Source organism: Hyaena hyaena, unplaced genomic scaffold, assembly GCF_003009895.1.
Source record: "Hyaena hyaena isolate Hyena2069 unplaced genomic scaffold, ASM300989v1 scaffold_249, whole genome shotgun sequence".
NCBI lineage: Eukaryota > Metazoa > Chordata > Mammalia > Carnivora > Hyaenidae > Hyaena > Hyaena hyaena.
This window is the reverse complement of record NW_024080880.1, coordinates 152,610-179,945: the sequence shown is the minus strand read 5'-3', so window position 1 is coordinate 179,945 and position 27,336 is coordinate 152,610. Positions and strand designations below refer to the sequence as shown.

General features: G+C 33.7%; 1 protein-coding gene across 1 annotated transcript in view; it reads right to left on the bottom strand.

The window, feature by feature from the left end:
* GRIK2 (glutamate ionotropic receptor kainate type subunit 2) overlaps positions 1 to 26,857 on the bottom strand; it is a 397,494-nt gene extending 370,637 nt beyond the window's left edge. The window contains exons 1-3 of the mRNA XM_039244665.1: positions 26,755 to 26,857; positions 23,868 to 24,035; positions 19,624 to 19,881 (exon numbers count right to left, since the gene is read on the bottom strand). Of these exons, the coding sequence (XP_039100596.1) occupies positions 19,624 to 19,881; positions 23,868 to 24,035; positions 26,755 to 26,857 (529 nt within the window). The remainder of the gene's footprint in view (positions 1 to 19,623; positions 19,882 to 23,867; positions 24,036 to 26,754) is intronic.
* Positions 26,858 to 27,336: the final 479 nt, after the last annotated feature.

Below are 27,336 nucleotides of genomic sequence, written 5' to 3'. Positions count from 1 at the left end.
GGGGGTGAGGAGGGTAGACCATAAACCATTAGTTGCAGTACGCTGTGATAAGTACTCCCATGTGGGAAGTGGAGAGGCAGGGACAATTTTCTGGTGAGAGATGTTTTATATGAAAATTTTTTAAATGCAAATGTTTTGCTTTTATTCTTTTTTAAATTTTTTAAATATTTTATTTATTTTTCAGAGATAGAGACAGCATGAGCAGGGGAGGGTCAGAGAGAGAGGGAGACACAGAATCCGAAGCAGGCTCCAGGCTCTGAGCTAGCTTTTAGCACAGAGCCCGACATGGGGCTCTAACCCACAAACTGTGAGATCATGACCTGAGCCAAAGTCGGATGCTTAACCGACTGAGCCACCCAGGCGCCCTGTTTTATATGAAATTTTAAAGAACCATGAGTTAAACAGGCAAAGACAGGGGCTTGACTCTTGGAAGAAAAGAAAAATACGCAGAGGGAATTTAATGTGCAAAGATATTGGTAACAGCATGCGGAGGCTGGAGAAATTCAAATAGTTGTTAGTCTACTGTTGAACACAAAGGAAATAAGATGGTGAGAGATGAGGAGGGAAAGGTAAGCAAAGGCTATGCCCCTAGGTAGGCTAGGATGACCACTCAGAAAATCAGAACAAGATAGGTAAGTAAGTAAGGAGTCTGGGGTATATGTTGCCAGGTGAAACTTTGAAGAATGAAGCAGGTATAATGTTCTGAGTGGGTAATTTGGTATAAAATAAATGGCAGCTGCCTGGGGCAAGCCATGATGACAGACGTCTGATAGAGTGAGTCAGTTACATAACCTCAATGTGGTGTCCTTCCACGGGCAAGCTCTGTAAATATTTATAACCTTAAGGCAACTTTCTGCACATTTGGATGTTTTCCAAAAGAAAACCTACAAGTGCAGATTCTATCCAAAAGTTAGTGGCAGAGAGAGAGGGGAGAAGATTTATATAGAAGACAAACCCAAGTCTCTCTTCTTAGTTATGTGACACAACGTCTCCTTCCAAGCATGTTAGGCTCTTCACTGCATACATTGTCTAAGTCTCTCCCTCTTTCCAGTGGCGAACATGAATCTACCTTACCTCTGTCAGTCTTAGGGACCAGCTGACAGAGAGTGCTGGAGGTCTATCAACCAAGTGGGCTTATTAAAGCAATCACAAATTGGGTGTCACCTTCAAGGAGACAGCTATGCTACCTGCTATGAAATATCACATTTCCTTCATATTGTTAGAATTGCCCACAATTCTCTCAGTCCTGCACTACCAAGTTTTTCTTCTCTACTGGCTTATTCTCTTCAAAATACCAGTACATTGTTATTTAATTTCAAATAAATTTTCTCTTCACCTTAATTTCCCCAGTAGCTATCACCTCAACCTTCTGCTTTCTTTGGTAAGAAAATTCCTAGGAAAGAGTTACCTATATTCACAGTCTCTGATTCCTCACCTTAAATTCTCATTTATGCTCAGTCTAATCAGGATTTTGCCCCCATCATGCCACTGAAACTCAACAACTCATTACCAATGATCTCCAGTTTGCCAAATTCCATGGTCAAGTCTCAGCCTTCATTTCACTTTACATATCAACAATACAGCTCTCTGCTTCCTTCATAAGATTTCTTCACTAATTTCCAGGATACCCCATACCTTTGGTTTTCTCCTTCTCTTACAACCATCCCATCTCCCAGTCTTCTTTTAATTATTTACATTCAGTCTTATGGTGACCTCACCGAGTATCATGGTTTTAATACTACTCTCAATATTGCACCCCAGATCTACTAGATTTTCAGACTCCTATATCCAACTGCTTATTCAATTACATCTCTATTCAAATGTTAGTAGACACCCAAAACTTAACATGTCCAAAGCTGTACATTCAGTTCCATTCCCAGTCTTCCCAGAGTCAGTTGGTGGCAACTCCATTATTTCAAGTTTCACCTTAGAATATTTTCTTTACAAGACAAAAAAGAATATTTTCATTAACTGTAATGCTCTTCTCCACGTGGCTTGCTCTCTCATCTATTTTGACCACCCTATTTAAAATCACAGTCTTCTCCCTTCTACTTCATATTTCTCTTATATTGTTTCACTATTTCTTCTGTTGCACTTTCACCCTCTAATCTTCAATATACTTTATAATTCATGCGTTTATGGCACTACTTACTTATTCCCTGTCTTCTTCCACTAGAACATAAACTCCATGGAGGCAGGGATTTTGTCATTATTTCTTGGATGCATCTCAAATGATTAGAGCATGTCGAGTACATGATAGATGTTCAAATATATTTGTTGAGCGGATGAATGAATTACATGATCTTTAATCCCAAGGTGCTTGCAGGCCATTTGGGGAAATAAATTATATGTTGAAGAAAAGAATGTCTGCCAGGCAGAATGTGCCAAGTGATAAGTGAGTAGAATAGGCCCAAAGTGCTAGACATTGTTTTTTCTAAGGATTCAGAAGATTTGGCTCAATTTGAATAATTCATTCTGGGGGGAAAATTGATCATAATCTAGGAAAGTGAGGATGGGAGTAAAACATTTTAGATGAGAGCAATTTGGGGCCTCAATGCCATTGCATTTGTGAATTTAAAAGGAAGCTATTTGTTGCCAAAAAAAAAATACAAAAAGAGTTTGTTCCAACTGGAGGTCTCTTTCTTCTTTGTCTACAAAAGTGCAAAACAATACGCCAATAATGGGTCTTTTGGTTAATGCATATGCAGTGGTTGTTACTAGGTGCTAGGGGTGGGTATACAGAAGGAAAGAAAAAAATTGGTCTGTAATCGCCATTTCAAATCAGATTTTGTTTCAAGTCAGTTAACTGCAAAATAAAGAGGAAAGGGAATTAAATAGTTACTTAGAAACAAAAGAAAAAATGTAAGTGGGCCAAGGGAAAAGCTTTTAGCAAATGTGAAAAAAAATCACGCTGGCACTGATGATGGGCCACTTAGGAGTGATTATTTCTAATGGAGCAAAGAGGGGCAGTAGGTGTTGTGAGGTGCAGGCTAGAGTCTCCTCAAAGAGACCCTGGGCTTCCTGAATGTCACTTTCTCTTGGGGTCAGGGCTGACTTTCTGTCAATGCACCCTGACCCCTTCATCAGCTGTTCCTAAGCACAGCCAATTATGAAATGAAACCATTTTGGGTACAGCTTTTCTTTGTCTAGTGAGTATTTTTTCAGAGGCAGTTGAGGGCTAAACTGAAATGGAAGTGGATAGAATTTATCTTTGCCCTAAGAATCCCCTTTTATCCTTCCCTTCTCATCGGTGACCCCTCTAATGCTTCAGGAACCAAGTGGACCGCACACTTTTCCCTCTCCTGGCCAAAGAAAGGAAGATAGGTTTCTGATCAGTTAGCCTGACATCTTTACTAATTGGTTTCTAATGTTTCTTCTCTTAGATTCGTGTTTTAAACCTTTGCTCTTCAGTTGTGATCTAAAAAAATTCTGTCTACTCTGGAAGGTTAAGGAAAATTTAAACATCTCAATTAATTCTAAGAATGGAGTCCAACCTGCTTTCAGGTTGCTTTTGTCAAAGGAAATGGTAATTTGTCTGTCTGGGTCTCCCAGGAAGGCCTGTTGTAAGGAATTTATCAAGAAGCACTGAATCAGTTTTCACGTCAGGAGGCATTCCTGGAAGATTTAGGGATGGCAAGAAGACTCTTCTGGGCTTTTTTGCTCTTACTTGCAGCCCTAAGGTGTAGTCTCTGCTCAGACTTGGTATTGACGACCCGCTTGTACCTTCTTCCTCCTCATTTATAAACCTTCCCTTTATTCCCTTCCTCAGCCACCTAGTATCAGCCATCAATGATCCAATGGTCTTACTCTGGGCTTTCTCTCTTGACTCTTGGCTGATATCGTCTCTGATTTCTTAACCCTGTCCTAAAGCACGGTGACCCCACTGGTACCTTGATCATTTTGTAAACTCATCTGCATGTTTGCTGTAAATCTTAAATGGCCAAGTTCATTATAGGAAGGATGTCCAGAGTGGTTTGGGAAGGAGATACAGTTCTAGTAATTTATGAGACTACAGATGTAAGCTCAAATCCAGTCCACTTATACTTAGACAGAAGTGATCGCTGAAAGTCAGGGCTGATTATCATCTAGTAAACATTTCTAAGCAGTATCAGCTTTTGGTGGCCGCCCATGAGGAAATTAGTTGTTAAACACTGTTAATATTACCCCTATTAACCTATTGTGGCCCACAGGCAAAGTGGTAGAATGGTAAAGCATGGACTTTAGATTCAGCCAGACATGGTTGACTAATGAAATCTGTGATCTTGGCCAAGTTACATAACTTCTTTACTTCTTCCATGCTTTCCATGATTTCTCTGTGCTTCCTGCAAGGATTTGAATAATATGGCAGGAATAAAATACGTATCACAGTTTCTGAAGCTATTCTTATTTTATTTATTTGTTTGTTTGTTTTTATTCCAGAACCTGCACTATCTCCTTAGAGGGAAGTAAGAGGAGGGAAGGAAGTAGTTAGAAAGGAGCTTGTGGAAAGAGAATTGTTCTGACAATTCAGTTCTTTTAGTCCCTATAATTTTAAAAGCATAATTACTATTATCTCAAACAGTAAGTGCAGAGAATCATAGTTGATAAACAACCCTTATAGCTTTGAACTCAAGCCTTAGTTTACCATGTAAATCTCTATTAAGGACACTGAATAGCAATGGTACGATTATCTTGACATAACTTACAAACTAAAAAATAGTTTTAAAGGCAATTTTCATATCTATTTCTCAGTGAAATCATAATATCTCAGTGAAAATTTATCTATATAGATGTGAGGGAATCAAATCTGCAATTTGTGGTTTCTGGTGATTTAATAGAATACCAGAGTAGATCTGGAAGAATATGGATGAATAATTTATGTAATCTTTGGTCTAATTCAAATACCAAATATGTTCTTTATTTTTGTACCTCCAGAATCTAGAGTGGTGTCAGGCACTTAGTATGTGACTAAAAAATGTTCATGTTACCAGTGAATAGAGATACTGCCAGCCTTATCATAATTGTACTGAGCCTATGTCTATTAGTTTCTAGGTTACAGACAGACTTCTAAGCTCTACATTTTTAAAGTTGTAGTCTAACCTTATCATAAATCTGTGATGTATTTAACAATAAACAATGCCTAGGAATATACTAGGAAACACCAGAGGGTCTTCATCAGGAGTGATGTTGCCTTCAGGGGACATCCGGCAATATCTGGAGATATTTTTGATAGTCAGAACTAGGGGTGGGAAATGCTACTGGCATTTAGTGAGTAGCAGCCAGGGATGCTGCTAAACATCTTACAATATACAGGACAGTTTCCCACAGCAAAGGATTATCTGGTCCCAATATCAAAAGTATCAAACTGTGGCCTAAGCAATGGATATTTGAAACTGGAACTTAGCATGTGACTATGATATATAATTCTGCCTTCTGCTTCCCATGCTGAATGCCTTATGTACTCATCCATAAGATGTCTGTTCCAGCCATTTAGGTAGATTTTCTATTATCTAACTTTACTTTGCCTGCCCTTTTACAATATGGCAGAAGCTATTCATTTTAAGTAAAAAAAAAAAAAAAGCAAATGACTGAATGAGCTGTATGAGGGACATTATGCATCCTTTTTACAGTGACAGTCTGCTGTCTCAGATATAATCTTTATCCTCTGTAAAACTGGAGATGCTATATGCCATTAACTCATGGCTGCTTATCTCCTATTTTTGATTGTCTGGCTGCAGTTCTGTAATCTCATAAAGCAAACCTGGCTTAATGTGCACTTCTCTAGCTTACAAGAAAACTTTGGGTCTTCAAAAATGCATATAGTGCAAAAGTTGCAAAGATCGTATGCTAATACTTCTGTTTAATGCTTTCTGTAGACTTTAGTGCTTCTCCAACTGGAGTCAACTGTTTACATCAGATCATAGTCATGCAGAGATATGCGTAGATAGACTCTGGACTCCAGTTTATCTTCAGATACTAAGTCCCTCCTTACCTGTCAATACATGTAGAAGTCTATGTGACTTTGTCATCACCCTTTACTTGTGGTTTGTTGGTTTTTCCTTTTTTATGTCTGTTGTGAGAAGGTAGAGAGTTGTAATGAACAGCATGAATGCCAGATTCAACACTTGGGGTTCAGATCCTGATTCTGACACTTAGTAGTACTTAAACTTGGAATATTTCTTAATGTCTTTATAATTTAGATTCCACATTGTTTATATGGAAATAATAACAGAGTTGTTGTGAAAATAGAAAAATGAGGGATGCATGCTAAGTACTTAGCCTGTAACTGTCATGCAGCAAGTTCTCAATAGCAGTTGTCATGATGATCAATATTTATATTTATCCCTCATGCATAATTTATATGTTTCCTGTCTCTCTTCTTTGTGTTATTAGTAATGGGATAATTTCTTCTCCCAAAGTCTCTGTTCTCTCCTTCCCATATATTCCTGGTTGAAGACTGAAAACTTTAAGATAATGGCAGAGATAGAAATGTAGCAGTTTTAATTTCTCTGTCTAGCAGGAAATTTAGCATATCCTGTTAACAAAGAACCTCAAAAGTCATCCTTAAATTTATGTAGTGATATCTAGTAATATTCTATAGTGATATGCAGTGATGTAGGAGTGGAATATTTATAGAAAGTTGTAGTTGTAACAAAACAATTTAATATGTTATTCTTATTTATTTTGTTTTTCTGTTTGTACTTTTTTTCTGGTATAATTAAACTAAAGTGTACATATTTGAAGTGTAAAATTTGATTGGTTTTGACATCATGAAATTATCACTACAGTTAAGATAATAAATATTTCCATCACCCACTAAGGCTTCCTTATGCCTCTTTGTAATTATGTTTACTTGTCACTTTATCATAAGGCCAGGAGGTAAGAATTAATTAGATTTAGATCAACACAAGTAAATCTTTCACTTTCTTTATTAGATATGCAGAATTAAAATTAGATCACAATGAAAATAACAAAAACTGTTCCTTTGAAAGCCATGTGGGACATGTAATTGTATCAAAACATGGGTTCTTGAACCCAAAACTGTATAATATTTACACATTTATTTACTCAACAAATATGCATGAAGCATTAGGTATTATTCCAGAAGGTAAGGACACAGTGCTAAAGAATGAGTTCCCCGCAATGGCTTACTGGGGAGAAAAGCAATACATTAAAAGTCATATGAGAAGGGCAGAAAGTTCCAGATTATTTCTTTCTTTAATGTAATGAAAAAAAGGAATGGCAGAAATAGAAAATACTCTCCAAAACACTAAAATGTGATAGGTTTTATCACAAAGAGTATATAAATATCATTTGTATATAATCAGGTTTCAATAACAAAGCTGGATTTTTATATTTGACTGTAGTGTTAGAAGACAGTAAACAGCATAAGTGCTACTCATATTCAAAATAAGTATATTAACACAATTTTAAAATATTATATTAACATCAAAATTCTTATAGAGACAATAGGACTAATCGACAGTAATGAAGTTCAGGATTTTTTTAGATAATAGTGCAATAAAATATCATGAACTTATAAAGTCAGTTCTATAAAGAAATTTTTCAACAAATTAAACAAGTTCATATATTTTTTTAAAGGAACAACATAATGTTTATCTGTTCAGGGGAGATGGGGAATTTTTATATCATGCTCCAGTTTTGTGGAACAAAGGTGGTTTGTACCTTAAAGGTATCAGATATTTTAAAATTTTAATAAGCAAACCTTAAGAAAGACAAAACAGACCCTCTAGCATTTATTGTTTAGCTTACCATGTGACACTTATTTACATATATTATGTCTTATGTTAATCTAAAACAACCCTGTTATGTATCATGTTTTCCCATTTAAGGGAGAAACTGATGACAGTCAAGTGACACATTTGGGAACAGAAATCTACATTCTTTTGATTACATTTGGTGACACAACAATTACCGACAGAAAAGCTAATCTCCTGAGAGAGATAGCAAGAGCATATAACTTCAGTATAGCGAGCATCTGTCACAAGTTAATAATTGACATGATGAATTAAACTTCTATATAAGACAAATATAGTTTGTGAGGTAAACATCAAAATAGTTAATGGCTCTTTTGTAAGTTCATATCTTTATATATAACTTGTTTAACACGAATTAGTAGGATAGCTCTGCACATAGTAGTTACTCCAGGACTTTTAGACAGATGTTCTTATCATCATCATGGCATGGGGAAGAAAATGTGACACCAATTAGCAGCCTCTTAAAACAACCACTAAGAAGTGATTCAGTAAGTTTGCTCACATTTCCTTGGTGAAGTAAAATCACATAACTTTGCCTAGCTTCCAAGAGGATGAAAGAATATAAGTCTGTTTTGTGCCTAAAAGCAGAGCCAGAAATATTTGGTGACTAGCACTGATAACTACAAAAGTGAATAACTTTATAATTCCCTAAAATGTGTTAAAAATTAAAAACTCACTTAAAATTAATTCTATCAAACTTACTAGAAAGTTTACTGATTCTTGATAGCCAACATTATGAAGTTCAAACCAAGATTATCCCTATTATAGTGTTTCCCTAGGGGAACATGCTCATGCCTCCAGCCTGTCCAGGGATAGCCAGTCATTTCAAGCTCCAGGGTTACCTCTTTCCACAGAGTTGCTTGGACTAACCTGTCTTACTTCTTTTTTTTTTTTAATTTTTTTTTTAATGTTTTATTTATTTCCAGGAGAGAGAGACAGCGTGAGCAGGGGAGGGTCAGAGAGAGAGGGAGTCACAGACTGAAACAGGCTCCAGGCTCTGAGCTGGCTGTCAGAACAGAGCCCCACGCGGGGCTCGAACCCACGAACCGCGAGATCATGACCTAAGCAAAGTCGGACGCTTAACCGACTAAGCCACCCAGGCGCCCCCTGTCTTACTTCTTAAATTTTTTTTTTTTTTTTTTTTTTTGCTATGATTTTAGGACATGCCAAACCCTTTGTGATATCTTTGGACCTACTTGTTCTTATTATTAGGCACCCCTAGCTGACATACTCTGTATTTCAACCACACCAGACATGTCATCATGTGATAAGTTCATCACACTATTTCACAGCTCCATATCTTTCCATTTTCTATTCTACCTAGACTTAACATGCTTGAGACACAGTTTAAGTGTCTTTTATGTTTGCTTTCTCTAGTCAGGTGATTTTCTTGCTCTCACCTCCCGTTCTGCCATAACACTTTTATGTAACTCTTTTGGCACTTAGCATATTGTATTATAACTTGTTCGCAACACCACATTTTATTTACTCGAAGAATAGGAAACAGTTGATTCTTCTCAGAACAACAAAGTGCTTGATCATGAGTTAGTTTGTGTAATCAGTATACATCATCAGTATATAACAAGTTTATGAAGAGAGAAATAATTTTCTAAATGACAACTGTCTTCAAATATGTTTTATGTTGAATATGATATTACAAAAGTTAATAAGAGATGGCCTCCCTCCATCTACCAATAAGAACTGATGAAGTGAGCCCAAATTTAAGAAGAATGGTAAAATTTAGCTGAAGCACCATATGTACTCTTTGGGATGCTCAAGTCCATGTTGACTGACTATCAAATAGGCTAAGAAATCTAAAAATCAATGTTGTATCATTTACAAAGTATACTTTAATATAATTCAAATTTGCCTGGATTTAGAAAATCTGAGCCCATCACCCAAAGTGATCTACAGATTTGAGGCAGTTACTCGTAAAATATGAATGGTATTTTTTTTTGCAAAAATAGAAAAATTCATCCTAATATGGATTCAGAATTCCAAGAGATCATAAATTTAGGTGTGATATGTGGATTGCTTTCATTGATGAAATGTGAGCAACAGTGTTGCTCATTTTTAAGTGGAAAAGTTTTAATTGCCTGGCACTTAATTCTCCAACTTACCCATTCTCTGCCACAGCAATTGTGCAATAAGTTCAAACCATCCTAAAATGCTGAGCCAAGATATCAAAATAGCTGGTCTGGAGAATTATTTAGATTTACAGTAAACCTTATTTTTATGAGGCGTAAAATCTTGTTCTTTAAATTGCTGTGATTTGGGGAATGATTTTTCTTATAACATATCCTTGTCTGGTCGTTCTCAAACTTCACTGTGCATTGAAAACATTAGGAAAATGTGTTAAAACACTGTTTGCTGGTCTTACTCCGAGTTTCTGATTTAGTAGGGTGGGATGTGGCCCGAGAATTTTTCTTTCTAATAATTTCCCAAATGATCATGATGCTGTTAGTCTAGCAACCACACTTTGAGAATCACTAAACCATCTAATCTTAAATAATATGCAAGTTATCACATTTTGAAAAATACTTGACAGTAAGTCAAACTTGTTAATATAGCAAACAAAAGCATACGTTTATAGATAAATACAAATATAAAAATTTTAAGCAAACCTGGAATGGTTTTATAGTGACTTAACATTGATAAAATTGTCAATCACTTATGAAAAATATGTATTCAGTTTTCTGAACATTTCCACACTGATTACTCTTAATTCTGCTGAATATTTTTGTCCTTAAGGTATTTTAAACAGTCTCAAATTAGTTTTAATATGTAGGAAGAACATTACACCATAAATATATTAAAAATTATCAAGTATAAATTAAAAAGATTTAGAATAATCCAGCATGTGTTTTATAATATTTATTTCAGCAAATTTATAGTTTTACTTTTCAGTTTCACTTTAAAGAGTTTTGCAAAAAGTATTAATTGCATGACTAATGATTCTGATTTGTCAATTAAGCATTTAAAAAAATTTCTTGTTCCATTTTCACAATGAACTTTTTGTCCTTTTATCCAATTGGAATAATTGGGTTGGCATTAAAGAAAGAAAATTAAGTCAGCCCTTGAAATCTTAGCACTAACTTGTTAATTACCCCCATTAATTACACAATGAGGAATGACAAGCAATAATTTCCTTCCCTAAAGTATGACTGAAGGTCAGAGAGCTATCTTAATGGCATATTGAGAGACCAGAGCAAACAATGCAAAGTTTTTCTTTCAAATGCCATCAGATGTCACTGGAAGCTCACCCAAGGAACTAAGTTAATGTTTTAAATATAACCTTTAAACATCATTTTTTGTCTACTGTTACGGGAAACAATACTTATTATATATTTAGAAGTAAGATGAGACTCAATAGCAAAAACACAAACAATCCAATTAAAAAAATGGGCAGATAACCTGAATATACAGTTCTCCAAAGAAGACATGCAGGTGACCAACAGGCAAATGATAAAATGCTCCATGGCACTAATCATCAGGAAAATGCAAGTAGTCAAAGTCACAATTTTATCACCTCATACCTAATAGAAGGGCCATCACCAATAAGACAAGAGATAGCAAATGTTGGCAAGAATGTTTTGATTATTCATTTGCAATGTAGATAATTTTCCCCAAATATACTTTATATACTGTCAATTCAAAACAAGTTAAATATTTAAACAATGTTGAGAAGGAAACAAAACTTTCAGAGGGCAGTTGGTATTAATCCATTCAGGAACTGAATTTTTAAAAGTGTTTCTGATACAGAATCAACTCATTTTTAATCAAGCATCCAATAAATAATCCATAATAACTTAGAAAAATGGATATATGTTAGACTTATTTCCCTTCTTCTTTACCTCAAGTCTCATTGCAATTTAAAATGAATGCTGTCATTTTTTTAGGGATTAGTGTTTTAGACCATCATTACTAACTGACTCATATAAAAATGAGTGTCTATGTGGAAAAGTCTTTACAGTGAATTATTTTTAAAGAAATGACATTGTTGTCATTTTGTTATTAGTTTCTAGAGCATCCTAGAAGAGTCAATAATGGACCATATACATATATAAACATATACATATATATATGTATACATATACATACAAACATATATACACCTATAAAATAAGTAATAAATATCACAAAAATCTTCAGTTTCTCAAAAATCTTTTATTTTTTTTAATGTTTTTTTTTTTTTAATTTCTAGGAGAGAGAGAGAGAGAGAGACAGCGTGAGCAGGGGAGGGTCAGAGAGAGAGGGAGTCACAGACTGAAACAGGCTCCAGGTTCTGAGCTGGCAGTCAGCACAGAGCCCGATGCGGGGCTCGAACCCACGAACCGCGAGATCATGACCTAAGCGAAAGTCGGACGCTTAACCGACTAAGCCACCCAGGCGCCCCTCAAAAATCTTTCTTTAAACTAAGAAAACAAAAGCAGAAACAAACCACAAGAACAAAAACCTCCCTTGCCTTGAATTTTTTACCTCTTTCTCCCTTGATTATATTTTTTCCTCTGTGCTTTTTGCCTGAAACAGTCTTACCTTCAGATATTTCCATGGCATATTTCCTCAGCTCATTAAAATCTTAGCTCAAGTGTCACCTTCTAAGTAAGGTCTCTTCTGACAAACTAAACCTAATATTGTAATCATCCTTTGTACTCCCTATACATCTCCTTGCTTATGCCTCTCCATAGCACTTTTAACATCTGATATAATATAACAGCCATATTTATTTTTTTATTGTTTATCTCCCTTTATTAGAAAACAGACTCCACAAGTCAAATAATTTTTGTCTGTTTTGTTCACTCTTGTATCTCCAGTACCTAGAATACTGGTGACACATGATAAATGTTTGATTATTATTTGTAAACTAAATAAAGTAATAAACTGAAAATAAAACAAATAAAGAGGAAAATAAATAAATGAATGAATTATAAAATATTTAGTGCTCTCGTGCCCAGAAAAGCATCACTCCTGCTAAATGGGTAACATGAGTATGCTGAAAATAAGATTTACTACAGAACTGATGATGAATTATTTTTATCAACCAAAAGCATGCATCCTACAAAAACAGAATTATCAACTTCCACAGGTAGGAGGAAGAGAAGGTTACTTCACATTTATACTTTGTAAGAATATTTTAATATGCGTCCTGAAGGCGGTGAATAGATAACCAAATGGGAAGGGCATATCAGGCAGGGAAAACAGTTTGTGCAGAGCAAAGAGGCTTGAAACAGCACAGCATGATTGGTAAGGGGAATGACAATTATTCAAGGAAGGCTGTGGCATAAGTATTGAAAGAAGAAATACCAGGAAAACAAAATCAAACAGGCATGAGAATGACAATGACAGAGGCTGCATGTGTCATGCTGAGAAATCAGAGCTCATTCTTCTAAGAACTGAGGATTTGCCAAATAGTGTTAAGCCTGGGAATGACATCACCAAATTGTCATTTCAAAAAAAGACTATTTTGTCTGCATCAGATGAACTTAAATAGGGTACCAGCAGAACACGGTGAAGACTGTATACAAGTATGTTAACTAAGACAGGTGGTGGGTATGGAGAATAGAGCTAAATTTGAGAATTGTGAGATACCAAAGGAAAGTATTAAAAGTGATCAGTTGGAAATGAGGGATGAGAGCAAGACAAGAATCTTACATGAGAAAAAAGCATGTTTTAGAGTAAAAACAATGAATTTGGTTTTCATCATGTTGGATTAGTTGTACCTCTGATATATCCAAATAAAGATAATCAATTGTGTCTGGATCTATGAGTATGGAACATGGTGGAAACAACTGAAGGCGTAGATCAGTTATTTATAGCAAGAAAGGTATGGGTCACAGGAAAAACGTTAGGGAGAATGAAGTCAAGAAGCAGAGAACAGAACTGAAAAATCCTGGGATATCAGTTTTTAAGTAGCAGGGAAAGAAAAAGGAGTTTAAGATTATAAAAATAGGAGGGGCGCCTGGGTGACTCAGTCAGCTGAGTATCTGTCTGATCAGGTATGATCTCATGCATGGCTTGTGAGTTCGAGCCTCACTTCGGGCTCTGTGCTGACAGCTCAGAGCCTGGAGAATGCTTCACATTCTGTGTTTCTCTTTTGCTCTGCCCCTCCCTTGCTCGCTCTCGCTCTCTTTCTCTCTCTCTCACTCTCTCTCTCTCTAAGAACAAATAAAACATTTAAAAAATTCTAAAAAGAAAAGAATATAAAAATAGAAATAAATGGCTGAAAAGAAGGAAGTAACAAGGAGAGAATGATAGCAGAGAATCCGAAGTAGGAGACTTATATTTTCCCCTGAAGAGGGAGTAGTCAGAATTGTCAAGTGCATCAGAGAAATAATACAAGTATTATCCTTTTCCCTATGCTGCACAGAGAGGGAGACAAACAACAGGAAGAGGCCAGTGGAAGTAGTTACCAAGAGGCTCATGCCAGATTTATCAAGTTCCAGATTTAAATTTAGGAAAACTGGCAGTGTCTGTCTCTCACCAGGGAATTATTTGATTTTATTATTATTATTTTTTCTCTTCCAATGAAAGCAAACACTGCTGATCACTAAGGTCTGGTAGAAGACCTGCCCTTTCTATTTCATTAGATCTACATACACATAGGAATGTGAATTGTATGATTGTTGTGGATTAGAAATATTATTTTTGTGCTTTAGAACTGGAACATATTTTAAAACTTAAAAAAATTAGTTCTTTGAATATGTTTAAAAGTATTCACTGTCATTGAATCAGAGCTCAAGTAATAATATTCCAAAAACATTTTATGCTTGCTTAAATAGGAATAAAGAAACTATGTTCAAGCAAAACCAACTTTGTGGAAACACTAATATACCAAGCTATGTAATCAACAATACCCAAATAATTAGGCTTAACTCATAATTGCTAACTGTATGCGCACTTGGAATTAAAGAACTTCGAGCTTTGCACTTAGAATGTACAACGTATAATCATCTTAGATCCTAATTACCCCACTTCCTGAAATAAAATTGAAATTATTTGGTTATAAGTTTTATAATACAAAAATACTTATAATACTGAAAATTAGTGTCTTCCAGGAATATATATTTTCATATTAACTTATTCTCTTGAATTATCTTATTTTATCCTATTTAAATATAGATCTAAGATAAAATATGTTTTTACTATTAATTGATTTTATATTTTATTAAACTAACTCCAAAAGCACACAAAAACATATCTAGAACATAGTCTACACATATACTTCATCCAAGTTAATAAAGTTAGTAAAGAAAGCATTCCTGCTCCTTAGGATAAAGGCTGTGGCCTTTTTTCTATACTGGTATCATAGACAGTAAACAAAGATCAGCCTGTTAAATAATTATAATACCTTAAAAATAACTAATTCTCTTCATTAATTAAAATAACTTATAGTCTCTCCTTTAATTCCTCCCCTTTTCTATATCAATCTCCATGACTGCCCACTCACTAAATAATGACTATTTTTAAAAGTAAATGAATAAATATGTATTTAATTGCAGTTAAAATGGAATATAAGCACAATTCATGCTAGCTTTCTTATACAGGTTTTCAAATGATAGAAGAAATCATGTCTGTGTATAATTTCTGAAAAATGTTGAATCTATTTATTCAATACAAGTACTAAAAAGTGACCTAAACTAAACTGACCTTGGGCAGGTTACTTAATCCATTTGAGATTCATTGTCTAAACAATGGATATAGTAATACCTCTTTAAGCATTTATTCCTTAAATACTTATGAAGATATATCAATAAGACAGGTAATACCTACGTGCTAATGACAGAATAGTTAATAGAATTAGGACTCATTCTGGCCAGACATGTATTTGATCCAGTGGAAAACACAGCCAAGGAAAGTCATTCATAATGTGATTATAGCTCTCACGGGTGAGGGTCATGGGATTACCAAGTGCGGGGATGTGTTAGAGGAAACCTATTCCAGCCTTGGGGCCCCAGTTTGGGGTAGATTTCTTTGTAACATCTCAGCCAGATGGTATGCATGGACATGTATGTGCAAATGCACACGTGCACATGTGTGCGCATTTAGTGAAGCAGAGGAGTGAGGACCAGAATGAGAGTTTCCAAGTGAACAGAATAGTACTTTGGGCAACCTTAAAAAGAAGTTTAATGGCCACTGGTGGGCAGAAGAGCCAGTCACTCACTGAAGGAAGCAGGGATGATGGAATGATAACCTATTTCCTTTGGGACTCGTAGAATTGTTTTGACAATTAAGTGGAAGAGTTTATATAATCTCAACTACCACAATGCCTAGTGCATTATAGCCCCTTTCTGTAGTTATTTTCATTCTATTCTCCTAATTTCCAAAGTTGTGCCAGTCATTTAGTAGCAAAACTGGGAATAGAATCTCAGGCTTCTGTTTACCAGTCCAGAGTTCTTTGTTAATGGACTGCTGGTCTATAAACAAAGATGAAACACGGGGATTTTAAAGCAAATATTCAGAACTTATCCTGGAATTGCTTACGAGCTGACAGCTATCCAACTTATTTTTAGTTTATATTTAAAGTGAATCATATGTTCCAAAATGACTGACAGAAACACAGCTTTGTTTCTGAAGCCAATTCTTCTCCATCATTTTTGGACATCATTCAGAGCTATAACAGATTTTCAGGGTGTTTAAAAGCATTCATCCACGACAACAACAAATGCTAATTATCATAAAAAATAAAACAGTTCCTGTTAACATCATTCTAAGAATTTCTCCTACTCCAGCACTATATTTCATCTATCATCCCATCTGTTTTGGGGGTGGGAACAAAGACTGGATAAAAGTATAATTATCATGTATCAAACTGGACAACACAACAAAATAGAAATGAATATAAATGGGAGGACCAGCATACATAATAAATAAATCTGGAAAGGGAAAAAGGAAATGTAAATAAAACGGCACAGTGTGTCCTGAAGTAAACAGCAGATACATAAATCCATAATGGAGTCAATAATGTTTATCTTGCTGAGAATAAGGTGGGTTTTTTCCCATTTCAGTTCAGTCCTTGCTAATATCAGATTGTGCTGGACATGATCAAATAGACATCTTGTTCACTTGGGAAGTTTACAAATCCTCTCTATTGAATTCTAGAATGAAAATACTACCTTGAGACTTTTAAACATATCTGGAAAGACAAAAAAATGTCTACTTCCATATATTTATGAATACATTTCAAAGGGAATCTTCGAGTCAGTTCTATCCTATAAAAAAATATCAAGAACAGCCACATTCTCAAAAGTGTTAAATTAAAAGGGACTACAAGTGGCCAGTTGCAAACATTATTAGCTCATTACAAATATAGTAAAAACATGGGCCATCACATATCCCTAAGTAGGAACTTGAAGCTCAATCAGGTCCAGGACTTTGTTTCTTTCATTGGCATCAACATACCTGCAATGGTTCTTGGCATGTAGTAGGTGACTGGTCAATATTTTAAAAATTAAATATTGTAAAATTAGAGCAATCATAAGCTTTCATTCTCCTCAGAATATTTATAAGGTATACCGACTCTACAAATAATTCTGTAGTGACTATTAATATTTAAATCATCAGATTTTAGAATCTCCAAGCATCTCTGCCACTTTTAAAGGGAGGAGTGTGGTGAAGCTTCTTTTAAATAGTAACAATTATTTTAATAAATATAGTCTGAGATCAAGTCTCCATTAAAGGTATATACACTGAATTAATTACATTTACTTTCCTATTTAAATTTGCTTCAATGATATAAATGATTAGAATATTATTTAAAGCAAAAGATCAATTACATATGAAGCTTTACTTTATCAAACTGTTGTTTGATCTTGATAACAAATTCCATTATCTTTTTAGTCAGTCACTCAAAATCTACATACATGGAATAAAAATGTTACAATACAACATATACACATACACAGAATAGTGAAGAAGGTGTTATATCCATAAATATTTTGAACTTTCCAATACCCTTTCTACCATGAGGAGTATTTTATAATGTTTATTTATTTTTGAGATGGAGAGAGAGAGAGAGAGAGAGAGAGCGTACAAGTGAGGTGGGGTGCAGAGAGAGAGAGAGAGAGAGAGAGCAAGATATAGAATCCAAAGGAGACGTAGGGCTCGAACTCACAAACAGTGAGATCATGATCTGAGCTGAAGTTCGACACTTAACCGACTGAGCCACCCAGGTGCCCCAGCCATGAGGAGTTTAAGATAATAAGATATAAATAAAAATATCACATGTATAACATACACCTATATGTGTTGGTATATGTGTGTGTATATACCATATGTGTGTACATATATATGAAGGCATGTGATATTTGGACAGCATTCACTTGAATTATATCAGAGGGAATGGAGAAGTAAATCATCCATGGATTCATAATGCATGTGTACTCATATTTATATATTTCTGTATATAACCATTCAAAAACATATGTGAACAAATTTGTAACTGAGGATGCTCTGGACCATCATATTATGCAACTCGAAAAAACCATTCACATAGAATCTACCATTTATAATGTGATATATAGAACTTTACCAATGACAGAAAAGTGATGAGTTGGAAGCAAAACATCATGCAACAAACTTATTAAGTCTAATTTGAATTAAAAGGCACACTGAAGGTACTTAGTTATTTTTTGAAGGGCTTTTATTGATGTATTTCTAAGTTAAAACTATTTGTAAAACATTTCACTTTTTAAAAGCAGAAAAGTGAAATTACTCTATTGATGTGTATTGAGACTCTTTCTTTTTAGCTTAATGAAAATATTTTTCAAAGTACTTTCATTGTGTTCTCAACCCTATGGCTTCCTGTTCCCTGTTCTCTTGGGAGAGTTCTGACATCTATTTGCAGATGGTCAATTCTATGGACAAAGGGACAGATTCCTGTACATAGTTCTAATTATTGCATGCATGAACAGAGTATGCTGCTGGAGTACTCTGGGAGAATTAAAATTCAAATGAATACCAAATTTTGTGTAAACATGAAGGTATAGTGAAATGTCTTAGAATGAAACATTATTTTTACAGTCTATTTTAAAGAGCATTATTTAGACCACTGATGAACGTCTTAATGTGAAATTCCTACCACAATATGATAACCAAAATAGTATGAACTTCTACCAATATAATTGGTTTTCAAGGAGAAAAAACACTTAATTTTTAATGTCTACTTTCATATATTTATCTGAGTTGTGCTTTTAATTGCTACTTCAAAACAACTACTCATATGTAAAATTAATAACATACATTAAAAAACAGGAAAGCACAGACAACTTCTAGCCAGAAAACATTGATTAAAATATTCATTAAAGACATCAAAATAAATACCACTTAGTAAATTGTATTTTCCAAGTCCCTATGTCTACACATAAATAGGTCCAAAAACTCTGAGCATTTCAGTGGTCATGATATTGTTTCAAACTTGAGAAAAAACATTTTAAACTTTAACATGCTATACAGATATAAAAGTTCTACCTCTCAAACACACTTTTTTGTACTTAAACAGCTAGAGAAAATGCTGAGGCAAAATCCTGAATTTCTTGATAAGTTTCACTAATAGTCAATCATAGGACTTTGGTAAACTTTCCTGAATCTAGAAGAATTCTTTGAAATAGTATTTCATTATTATAGTTCATGCTACCTGGCCCTTCACAGGAAAAAGAAAAAAAGTGCTTATTTTCCAAAACAGAGAGAAAGTATGTGATTTAACTGTTCTTTGGATGTGTTAAATTGGTGTGGATATTTGATTCCAAATGTCTTTCCATCTCTTACCTTAATTTAAAAATCAAAACAAGAATATAATGAGAATTTTAATAAATTAAAAAACATTATGTATATGTAAAGCAGAGCCCTGAAGGCTACTGATTTTTCTTACCAGTGCTGTCATCATACACAACTGTGACAGTTTTCCACTTGAAGAACTGCACCAAGTCCAAAATGGCACGGCTGAGTGAAGAGAAGTCTGGGTAAAGACTGACATAGAAAGAATCTTTGTTGTCTGACACCTGGTGCTTCCAGCGGGTCTGTATGTGGGGAACCCCCAGAGCATTGCAGATGGACTGCACAGCATTTGCTGATGAGCTGTGTGAAGGCCCGAAGATGGCGGCAACCCCAAGAGAGAGCTGATCACAGGCTGAGGAGGAGATAGAAGTGCGTCAATAATGAGGAGCGATGCCAGTGTGTCAACATTACCACATTAGCATCTTTTAGCATCTTGAGCCCGAAGCTTTATCCAGAAAAAAGATTTTGTTTTCCTTATAAATAACACCTACATTTAGCTAATTTTCATATTTTATCTGACTCCAAACATGTTCAGTTGTCAGGAGGGAAATTCTTTAAGACATCTGCAGCTCAATGTTCAAACAATTGTACAAATAATTCCAAAAGGGGGAAAAAGGAAGAATATTCTAGAATTTAAGAAAGAAGGGAAGTGTTCACTTTGAAAAAAATAGTTTATATCAGGAAGTTGGGGAAATAGTGTTGCTTCCAAATTCACTGACCATCCTCTATAATTTTAAATTCTTAATCAGAAGCCATTTGGTTGCTTCTCCCATCTGAAAAGCTAAGGCAACACAGAGCTAAGTATTTGCATATATCTGATGGCATAGATCAACCTAAGCATTACAAATACCCTTTTATAACCTGATATGGCTTATCAAGGGTGATTGCATATAAATTAACCTCATCGAGTAGAAAGAACAAGATTATTAGATAAATATTTAATCATCTTTATTTATCTGACTTTCGTATACTCTTTTCTATTGCTCTAAATTAACTTTTGAGGTTTGTATTCACTCACTGAAAATTTTATTCACATCAATAATAAATACAGTAATTAGAAAAGGCATAAACAAACTAGAGTATTCAGATGAGAATAGATAGACTACGATAGGACTTCAAATTCTATAGTGTCCCTCAAAGCAACTCGGGAGTTTGGGCTGAGAAAGTAAATAACTATTGGAATCATGAAAATCATCTTTAAATATTGGCAGATCTGGTCTGGCACAGAGGCTTAAGTTTGTTTCATCTGACTAGAAAAGGAAGAATTAGGGCAAATAGTTAGAAGTTCATCACAAATTTTGAAATAATTTAAATTAAAAAAATAAAAAGGAAGTAGAAAATGTCAAAAAATGGAAATCTGTTCCAAGAGGCATTGGTTTACCCATCCCTGTAAATATTTAAAGAGTACTAAGGAGAATTATTATTGAGATTTAGGCATTAATTAGGTGTTCAGACTGATTCTATCCAAAATAGTTTAAAGTTCTACTGAATTTAATTCTAGAGAAGCAAAATTACCTTCAGAGATTTCATTACATAAAACACAATGTGATGGAATGATTCTTAAACATTAATAAGTAAATAAAGTATAGTTGAAAAAATACATTTTTAAAATTTTCTTCAAAAATTCAATATGATCTAAGTACGTTTATTGAATATGTAGATTTTTACTTTATAAATAGTGATTGGAATTCTGAATCAGTAGTGAAGTTGGAGCTTGAAATTTTTCACTAACTTGGATTTTAATTTATATACATTAAGAATAAATAATAAATAAAAGATCTTTCTTTATCAGGTTTTTGCGAGGTCACAGGTGAAAAAAGTTAAAAACATTATACTGTTTTATATAGAATGTTCTGAAATGTGTTTCAAAGAAGAAATAGCTTTCAGCTATCAGAGGACCATTTAAAAGTGATGGATGATTCAAATAATAATTTAAGCTCTAATACATCAATGTATTTATTTGCTAAGCAACACCGTATTATTTAAGAAAAGTATAAGATCATATTACAGAGAAAAATGTTAAAATTTAAACATCTAATTTCTTATTATTTTCTTGCTTTGGGAAAATAATTAACAATTTTTAAATGACCAAATTAATTATTTTAATTATTCTACTATATATAAAATATAATTTTATTATTTTATATATGTATATCTACTTTATTTTATATTTATATATATTTACTGAACCACCATAGGTTCAAAAATTATATCGGATCTTTCTCTCTCTTTTGTTATCTAATATTATATTACATTGTACCTTTCACATATTGCTTCTCCTACCAATCAGGAATAGCTCAGTAAGCAGGAGATTCACAAGGTAAGACCCAAACCATGACATTTACTCTTTCAACATCTCACAGAGAAAGTTACTTAATTATGCTTATTTGAGTTTTCTCCAGTTTCAGGCAAAGTCATTTAATGAGTTTGATCCCCATTGGATTTTAATGGGTGACAAAGTTTGTAAAAACCTTTTAATATTTGGAAACCAAAGGAGTTTAACACCTCATAATTCCCAAGATAGTAACCCGTTTGCTGTCAGAACACACTAGTGTGGTTTTATAACATTGCTCCTTTGAATTCACCATTAAGATATTAATATTTTTGTATACTTTAATCATATTCCATATTCTTTGGTCTAAATGATTTCATTTGAGACAGAGCTTCTTCTTACTAATGGAAATAATCATGAACTATGTCACTAATCAAATGCACTTGTCTTGCAGTTAATGACTTATTTTGCAATTATGATGACAAATGTAATGTTTCACAATAACCTTTACTCTTTTCTCCAGCCTTTAAAACCTTTCAGCACCCTGACATGGTTCTGAAATATGGAAACTTATTTGTATTCACAAAGATATGAATTCAAAGGGCAGGCAGAATTTAGGCTTTGATAAACACTAGTTAGCTGGGGGATAAAAAGGATACTGTCATCTCAAGGAATATTGTACCTTATCAGTTGCCATTAATATTAATGAAATTAGAAGAAATCTGGACCAAGTTAGGATTATACATAATTATGTACATTTCTATAAACGTAAGGTAGCTAATAAAACAATACCGGCATTACAGAAAGGTAATATTGTTTTATTTTATTTTATTTATTTTTTCATGTCTTTATTTTATTTTGAGAGACAGAGACAGAAAGCAAGTAGGGGAGGGGCAGAGAGAGAGGGAGACACAAAATCTGAAGTGGGCTCCAGGCTGTCAGCGCAAAGCCCAATATGGGGCTCGAACCCACGGACTGTGAGATCATGACCTGAGTTGAAGTCGGACACATAACCGACTGTGCCACCCAGGTGCCCCAGTAATGTTGTTTAAAAAAATATGAATTTAGAACAAATGCTTTGTAAGCCCATTCCTTTGCAAAAAATCTATACTATGAAATTTAATTACTGATAGATGAATGCTAACTATGCAAAAGAAAAGATCACCCACTTAGAGAAGTAAGACAATGGAAACATCTCTCAAAACACAGTTACTACCAAGGTTATTGTTTGGTTAAAACAATGCCTTGATAATAGTTTCACTATTACCTTCCTTACCTTCTAAAGGTTAAACTCATATTCCACAAAGTTAGTTTTCTATTCTTATCACTAAAATGCACAGTTTGACAACATAATAAAAGAAATGACAAAATTTATAAAGTATTCTAATTATATCTTCCTATAATTCAATTTTCATATCATTAGTCATTTATTTTCAGTTACAAGAAGAAACATCCAATAATTTTAAAAACGGGCATGGAGTACACATAAATGAAAGGCTGTTGAAAATTTTCCAATAAAGTTTTAAGATTGGGCTGACATTATGAAGTCATTTGGAACTACAGAAATTTCAAGGTAGTCAGTAAATTGAGCCAACAGTAATAATATAGTTCTTGGAAATGACAGATAACACAATAAAAATGTAAAAATGGATTCCAAAACTAGGTAAAATTCACTGTTGTATAGTTTTATTTAGTGGGTTCTTAAAAATAGGAATCATTTAGTAAGAAAAGGGTTATTGGCAAGGGGGGGCGGGGTAAACAATTTTACAACAATTATAGATCTAACTGAATTTAGATTTTTATGCTATAAATTTATGCTATAAATTTATATAATTTATGCTATAAATTTATGCTATAAATGGTTTTTTATAATAGGTAATCATATCACCTTACTTTCCCTGATAAAATTTATCTGCAGTTTGAAAAGAAACATTTGCATGAAAATATTCCTAATGACCTATTCATCTAATGACCTATTCATTATATTTGGAATTCTTAAGAAATCTCTTAAGAACATCTATGGATTTGAATTCCAGAAAATACAACGTTAAATATTTGTCACTTACCTTTCTTGGACGCTTCAAAACTGTCGTAGAGGTTTATCTTCTGTGTGTCATAAGTTAGGGTGGTATTGGGCAACAACGTTCTGTTTCTATTGATTGTGTTCACAGCAAATCTGAACGCAAGTTCCTCAGCTCCCATTGGGCCAGATTCCACATATTCAAAAATGCCACCTAGCAAAAAGAAAGAATAATCGTGTAGTTTTACAAGAGAGAAAAAATATGTAAAGTTTTCTGTAATTTTTTGTATATGTGCATTTATGTGTGATAAAGCACACGTGTGGGTTATTTGCTTAAGTATATGTAGTTTGTGCTTACTTTTTTATGAACTTGAATTTTGTGATATGCCCTTTTAGATAAATCCACACTGTAAAAATTCCTTTGCTATTGGTACCATAATTTAACACACCTTAAAAATAACTGCTGTTTTTCTTTCAGTAATTCCTTCTTTTAGGGTCTAGATATATACACATCTTGTCTTAAGTACTGAGTATTATCCCTTAAAATTTTGCACACAGTTCCAGAATAATCAATCCTCTATATTGATGTAAAGATATGAAGTTAAGCATCAGGAAAGTTATATTAAATTTGTCTTCATTATCTGAGAAATCAGAAGTCTATAGCATAATTTCTATGGCACTTACTGTGTTAAAAGCTCCAAATAAAAATTAACTTGCAAATTCTATCATCTTACTAGCAAGAGAAAAAAAGTGTTATTTCTGTATTTGTTTTAGTTTGAGTCTTTTTTAGAAGATACTTGGACATTTGTGAAAGATAACTCTCCAAAAAAGAGCAAAGTCCCTTAACTAGTTAATATCATGGAAGTATATAATTTAGCTCATAAAATGTAGAGTACAATTCAAAAACATGTCCTTTCCATTTGTCACCTTTTACCAGTTATATCTTAGTCCAGTTCCCTCATTCTTGCCCTAACCTTTCTTCTTATTGATATCATTTCTATTCAGTTATGAGTGACCTGTGGGACCCTTACCTCCAACAGAATCTCTTCCTTATTGTTAGTTTGGTAAATGGAATGAAAGGGGGAGCATCTGATATCTGACACTGTCCAACCTCTATCCTTGGAAAACTACTACTACTTAAATAATAGGAAACATTTATCTTTCTTTCAAATTTCATGTCATGTGCTCTCAGGACAGTCATTCACAAATTAAGCTCTCTTGGATAAGCCATTTCCACAGTTTGCAATTCATACCCTCACCAAACATCTCTGACACATCAATGTCAGGTGACTGTACTATCAGCAAACTTCATATTTTAAATTCATAAGAAGTCATGGTATGGTAACAATTCTTCTAAATATGAGAAATTAGGAATCAAGAAAATACCACAGTGCTCAGACAAATTTATATTCAGGAAGAATTGGAAAATTTGTTATGTGACACCATACTAGTTTGAAATAGGGCCCTTATTCTTTCAGCTAAATTGATGGTATAATTATCAGAGCAGTCAAATTTTTGTGAAATAGTCCTTTTATTATATTTAAAATCTTTGAGGACTTATGCTAAGCAAAAGGAGAATAAGTATTTACATGCCTAATGGGTGTCAAGAACCAAATCAGATGTCTGGTATATATGGAAGAGAATAGTGGTATGCTCCTAAGCTAGGTTCACATTCTGGTTCTGCCATTTTGCTGTCCATTTAAATTTGGGCAGTTGCTTAAATCCTCAATCTAAATTTCTTCATCTTTAAAAAAAGGTTTATAATCATCTTTAAAAAAAGGCTACTGCATAGAGTTGTTATAAAAGTTAAATGTTATAACATAACAAAACAAGTTGGTGGTTGCCATAAAGTAAGCATTCTGTAAGTGTTTAAGGTTTCATTGAATCTTCAAAGTAGAACTCTTTGGCCAAACATCATATAGCTATAAAGTGATAGAGCCAACATTACAATCTGTTCATGAAAAACTTCAAAGCCCTTGCTTATTCCACTACAAACTAGTATGTTTCTTCAAAATTTCATTCAGGTAAATTATATAAAACATCCTAAAAGGTGAGACATAATGACTTCAATAATAATATGTAATGAGAAATGTAAGATCCTACATATGGAACAGAAAAATAATTGAGCAATTGTAAGGTACTTCTTAAAGTTAATTAGGAATAAAGATTCAATTATAGAAATGCAAACCTGAAGTTGTTTCTTAATGGCACAATAAAATGAAAAACTAAATTATCTACTTTGCTCAGTTCAAATTATAGTTACTATGTGATATAAATACAAAAGAAAAATATAAAAATGGTCAATATTTGATGACAGTGGGTTAAAAGGTTACTCTTCCTTATCTTTCTTCAAAATAAATAATTCACATTCATGTTTATATATTTTTAATGGTTTGAATATTTAAAGAAATCTTTGTAATTCCTTAAGATAACCCATTTTTATCTTAATTAAATAAAATAAATGATTCATTTTTATTGCTCTAAAGCCAGAATTTAAAATTTTGCATATAAAAGTAAAAAACACCCAGATCATGCAAGATTTCCAGGAACAATATTGCCTAGAATACCTTCCAGCCATATTCTCCAAAAAAAAAAAGAGAGAGAGAGAGAGAGAGATCACTGCTTCTGATGTATGGCGGGCAAGTATGCACTGGTGGGATAAAATAATCTGGGAAATAAAGAGTTACTTTCCAAAAAATATTGGGTGGGTACCTCACACTTATGTAGGAAAAAAACAGAACTTTTGTAATTCTATTTAAAAATTTGGAAAGTTTAATAACACCTAACACAGTAATTGATCAAAGTATAATCACTATATTATTAGGTGATTAGGTATAAGGGCATTACTGATAGATATTACTAATTATTCTTGATTAAGCAAAGGGAAAATTTTTTTTAATGTTTATTTATTTTTGAGAGAGAGAGAGAGAGACAGAGCATGAGCAGGGGAGGGGCAGAGAGAGGGAGACACAGAATCCTAAGTAGGCTCCAGGCCTGAATTGTCAGCACTGAGACTGATGTGGGGCTCAAACCCATGAACTGTGAGATCAAGACCCAAGCTGAAGTTAGTCACTTAACCAACTGAGCCACCCAAGTGCCCCGAGAAAATAATTTTAGAAAAAAAATAATGGAGTCACAATGAAGCCTTATTACTACAAAAAATCACATATTAATAGCAAATGTTATTATTTTAGTATAAAATAGAAAGGAAGTCCCCGTAACGTCAGGAAAAAGATAAGAACGTTTACATTAGGCACTTTTACTACTATTCTGGGAATTTTAATAAATGCAGTTAGAAATAGAAAATTACTTATTAAAACATATTGATTCATTTTTATTTCACTATATTTATAGAAGAGACACAAAAATATTTTTCCAATTTTTTTAATAACAATGAAAATAACAATATTGAGAGAATTTATCACCAATGAACCTCTATTAAAATAGGTATTAAATAAGTGAGTTCTTTAGGCAGAAGAAACGATCCCACAGGGAATCACTGAATTGCTTAAACA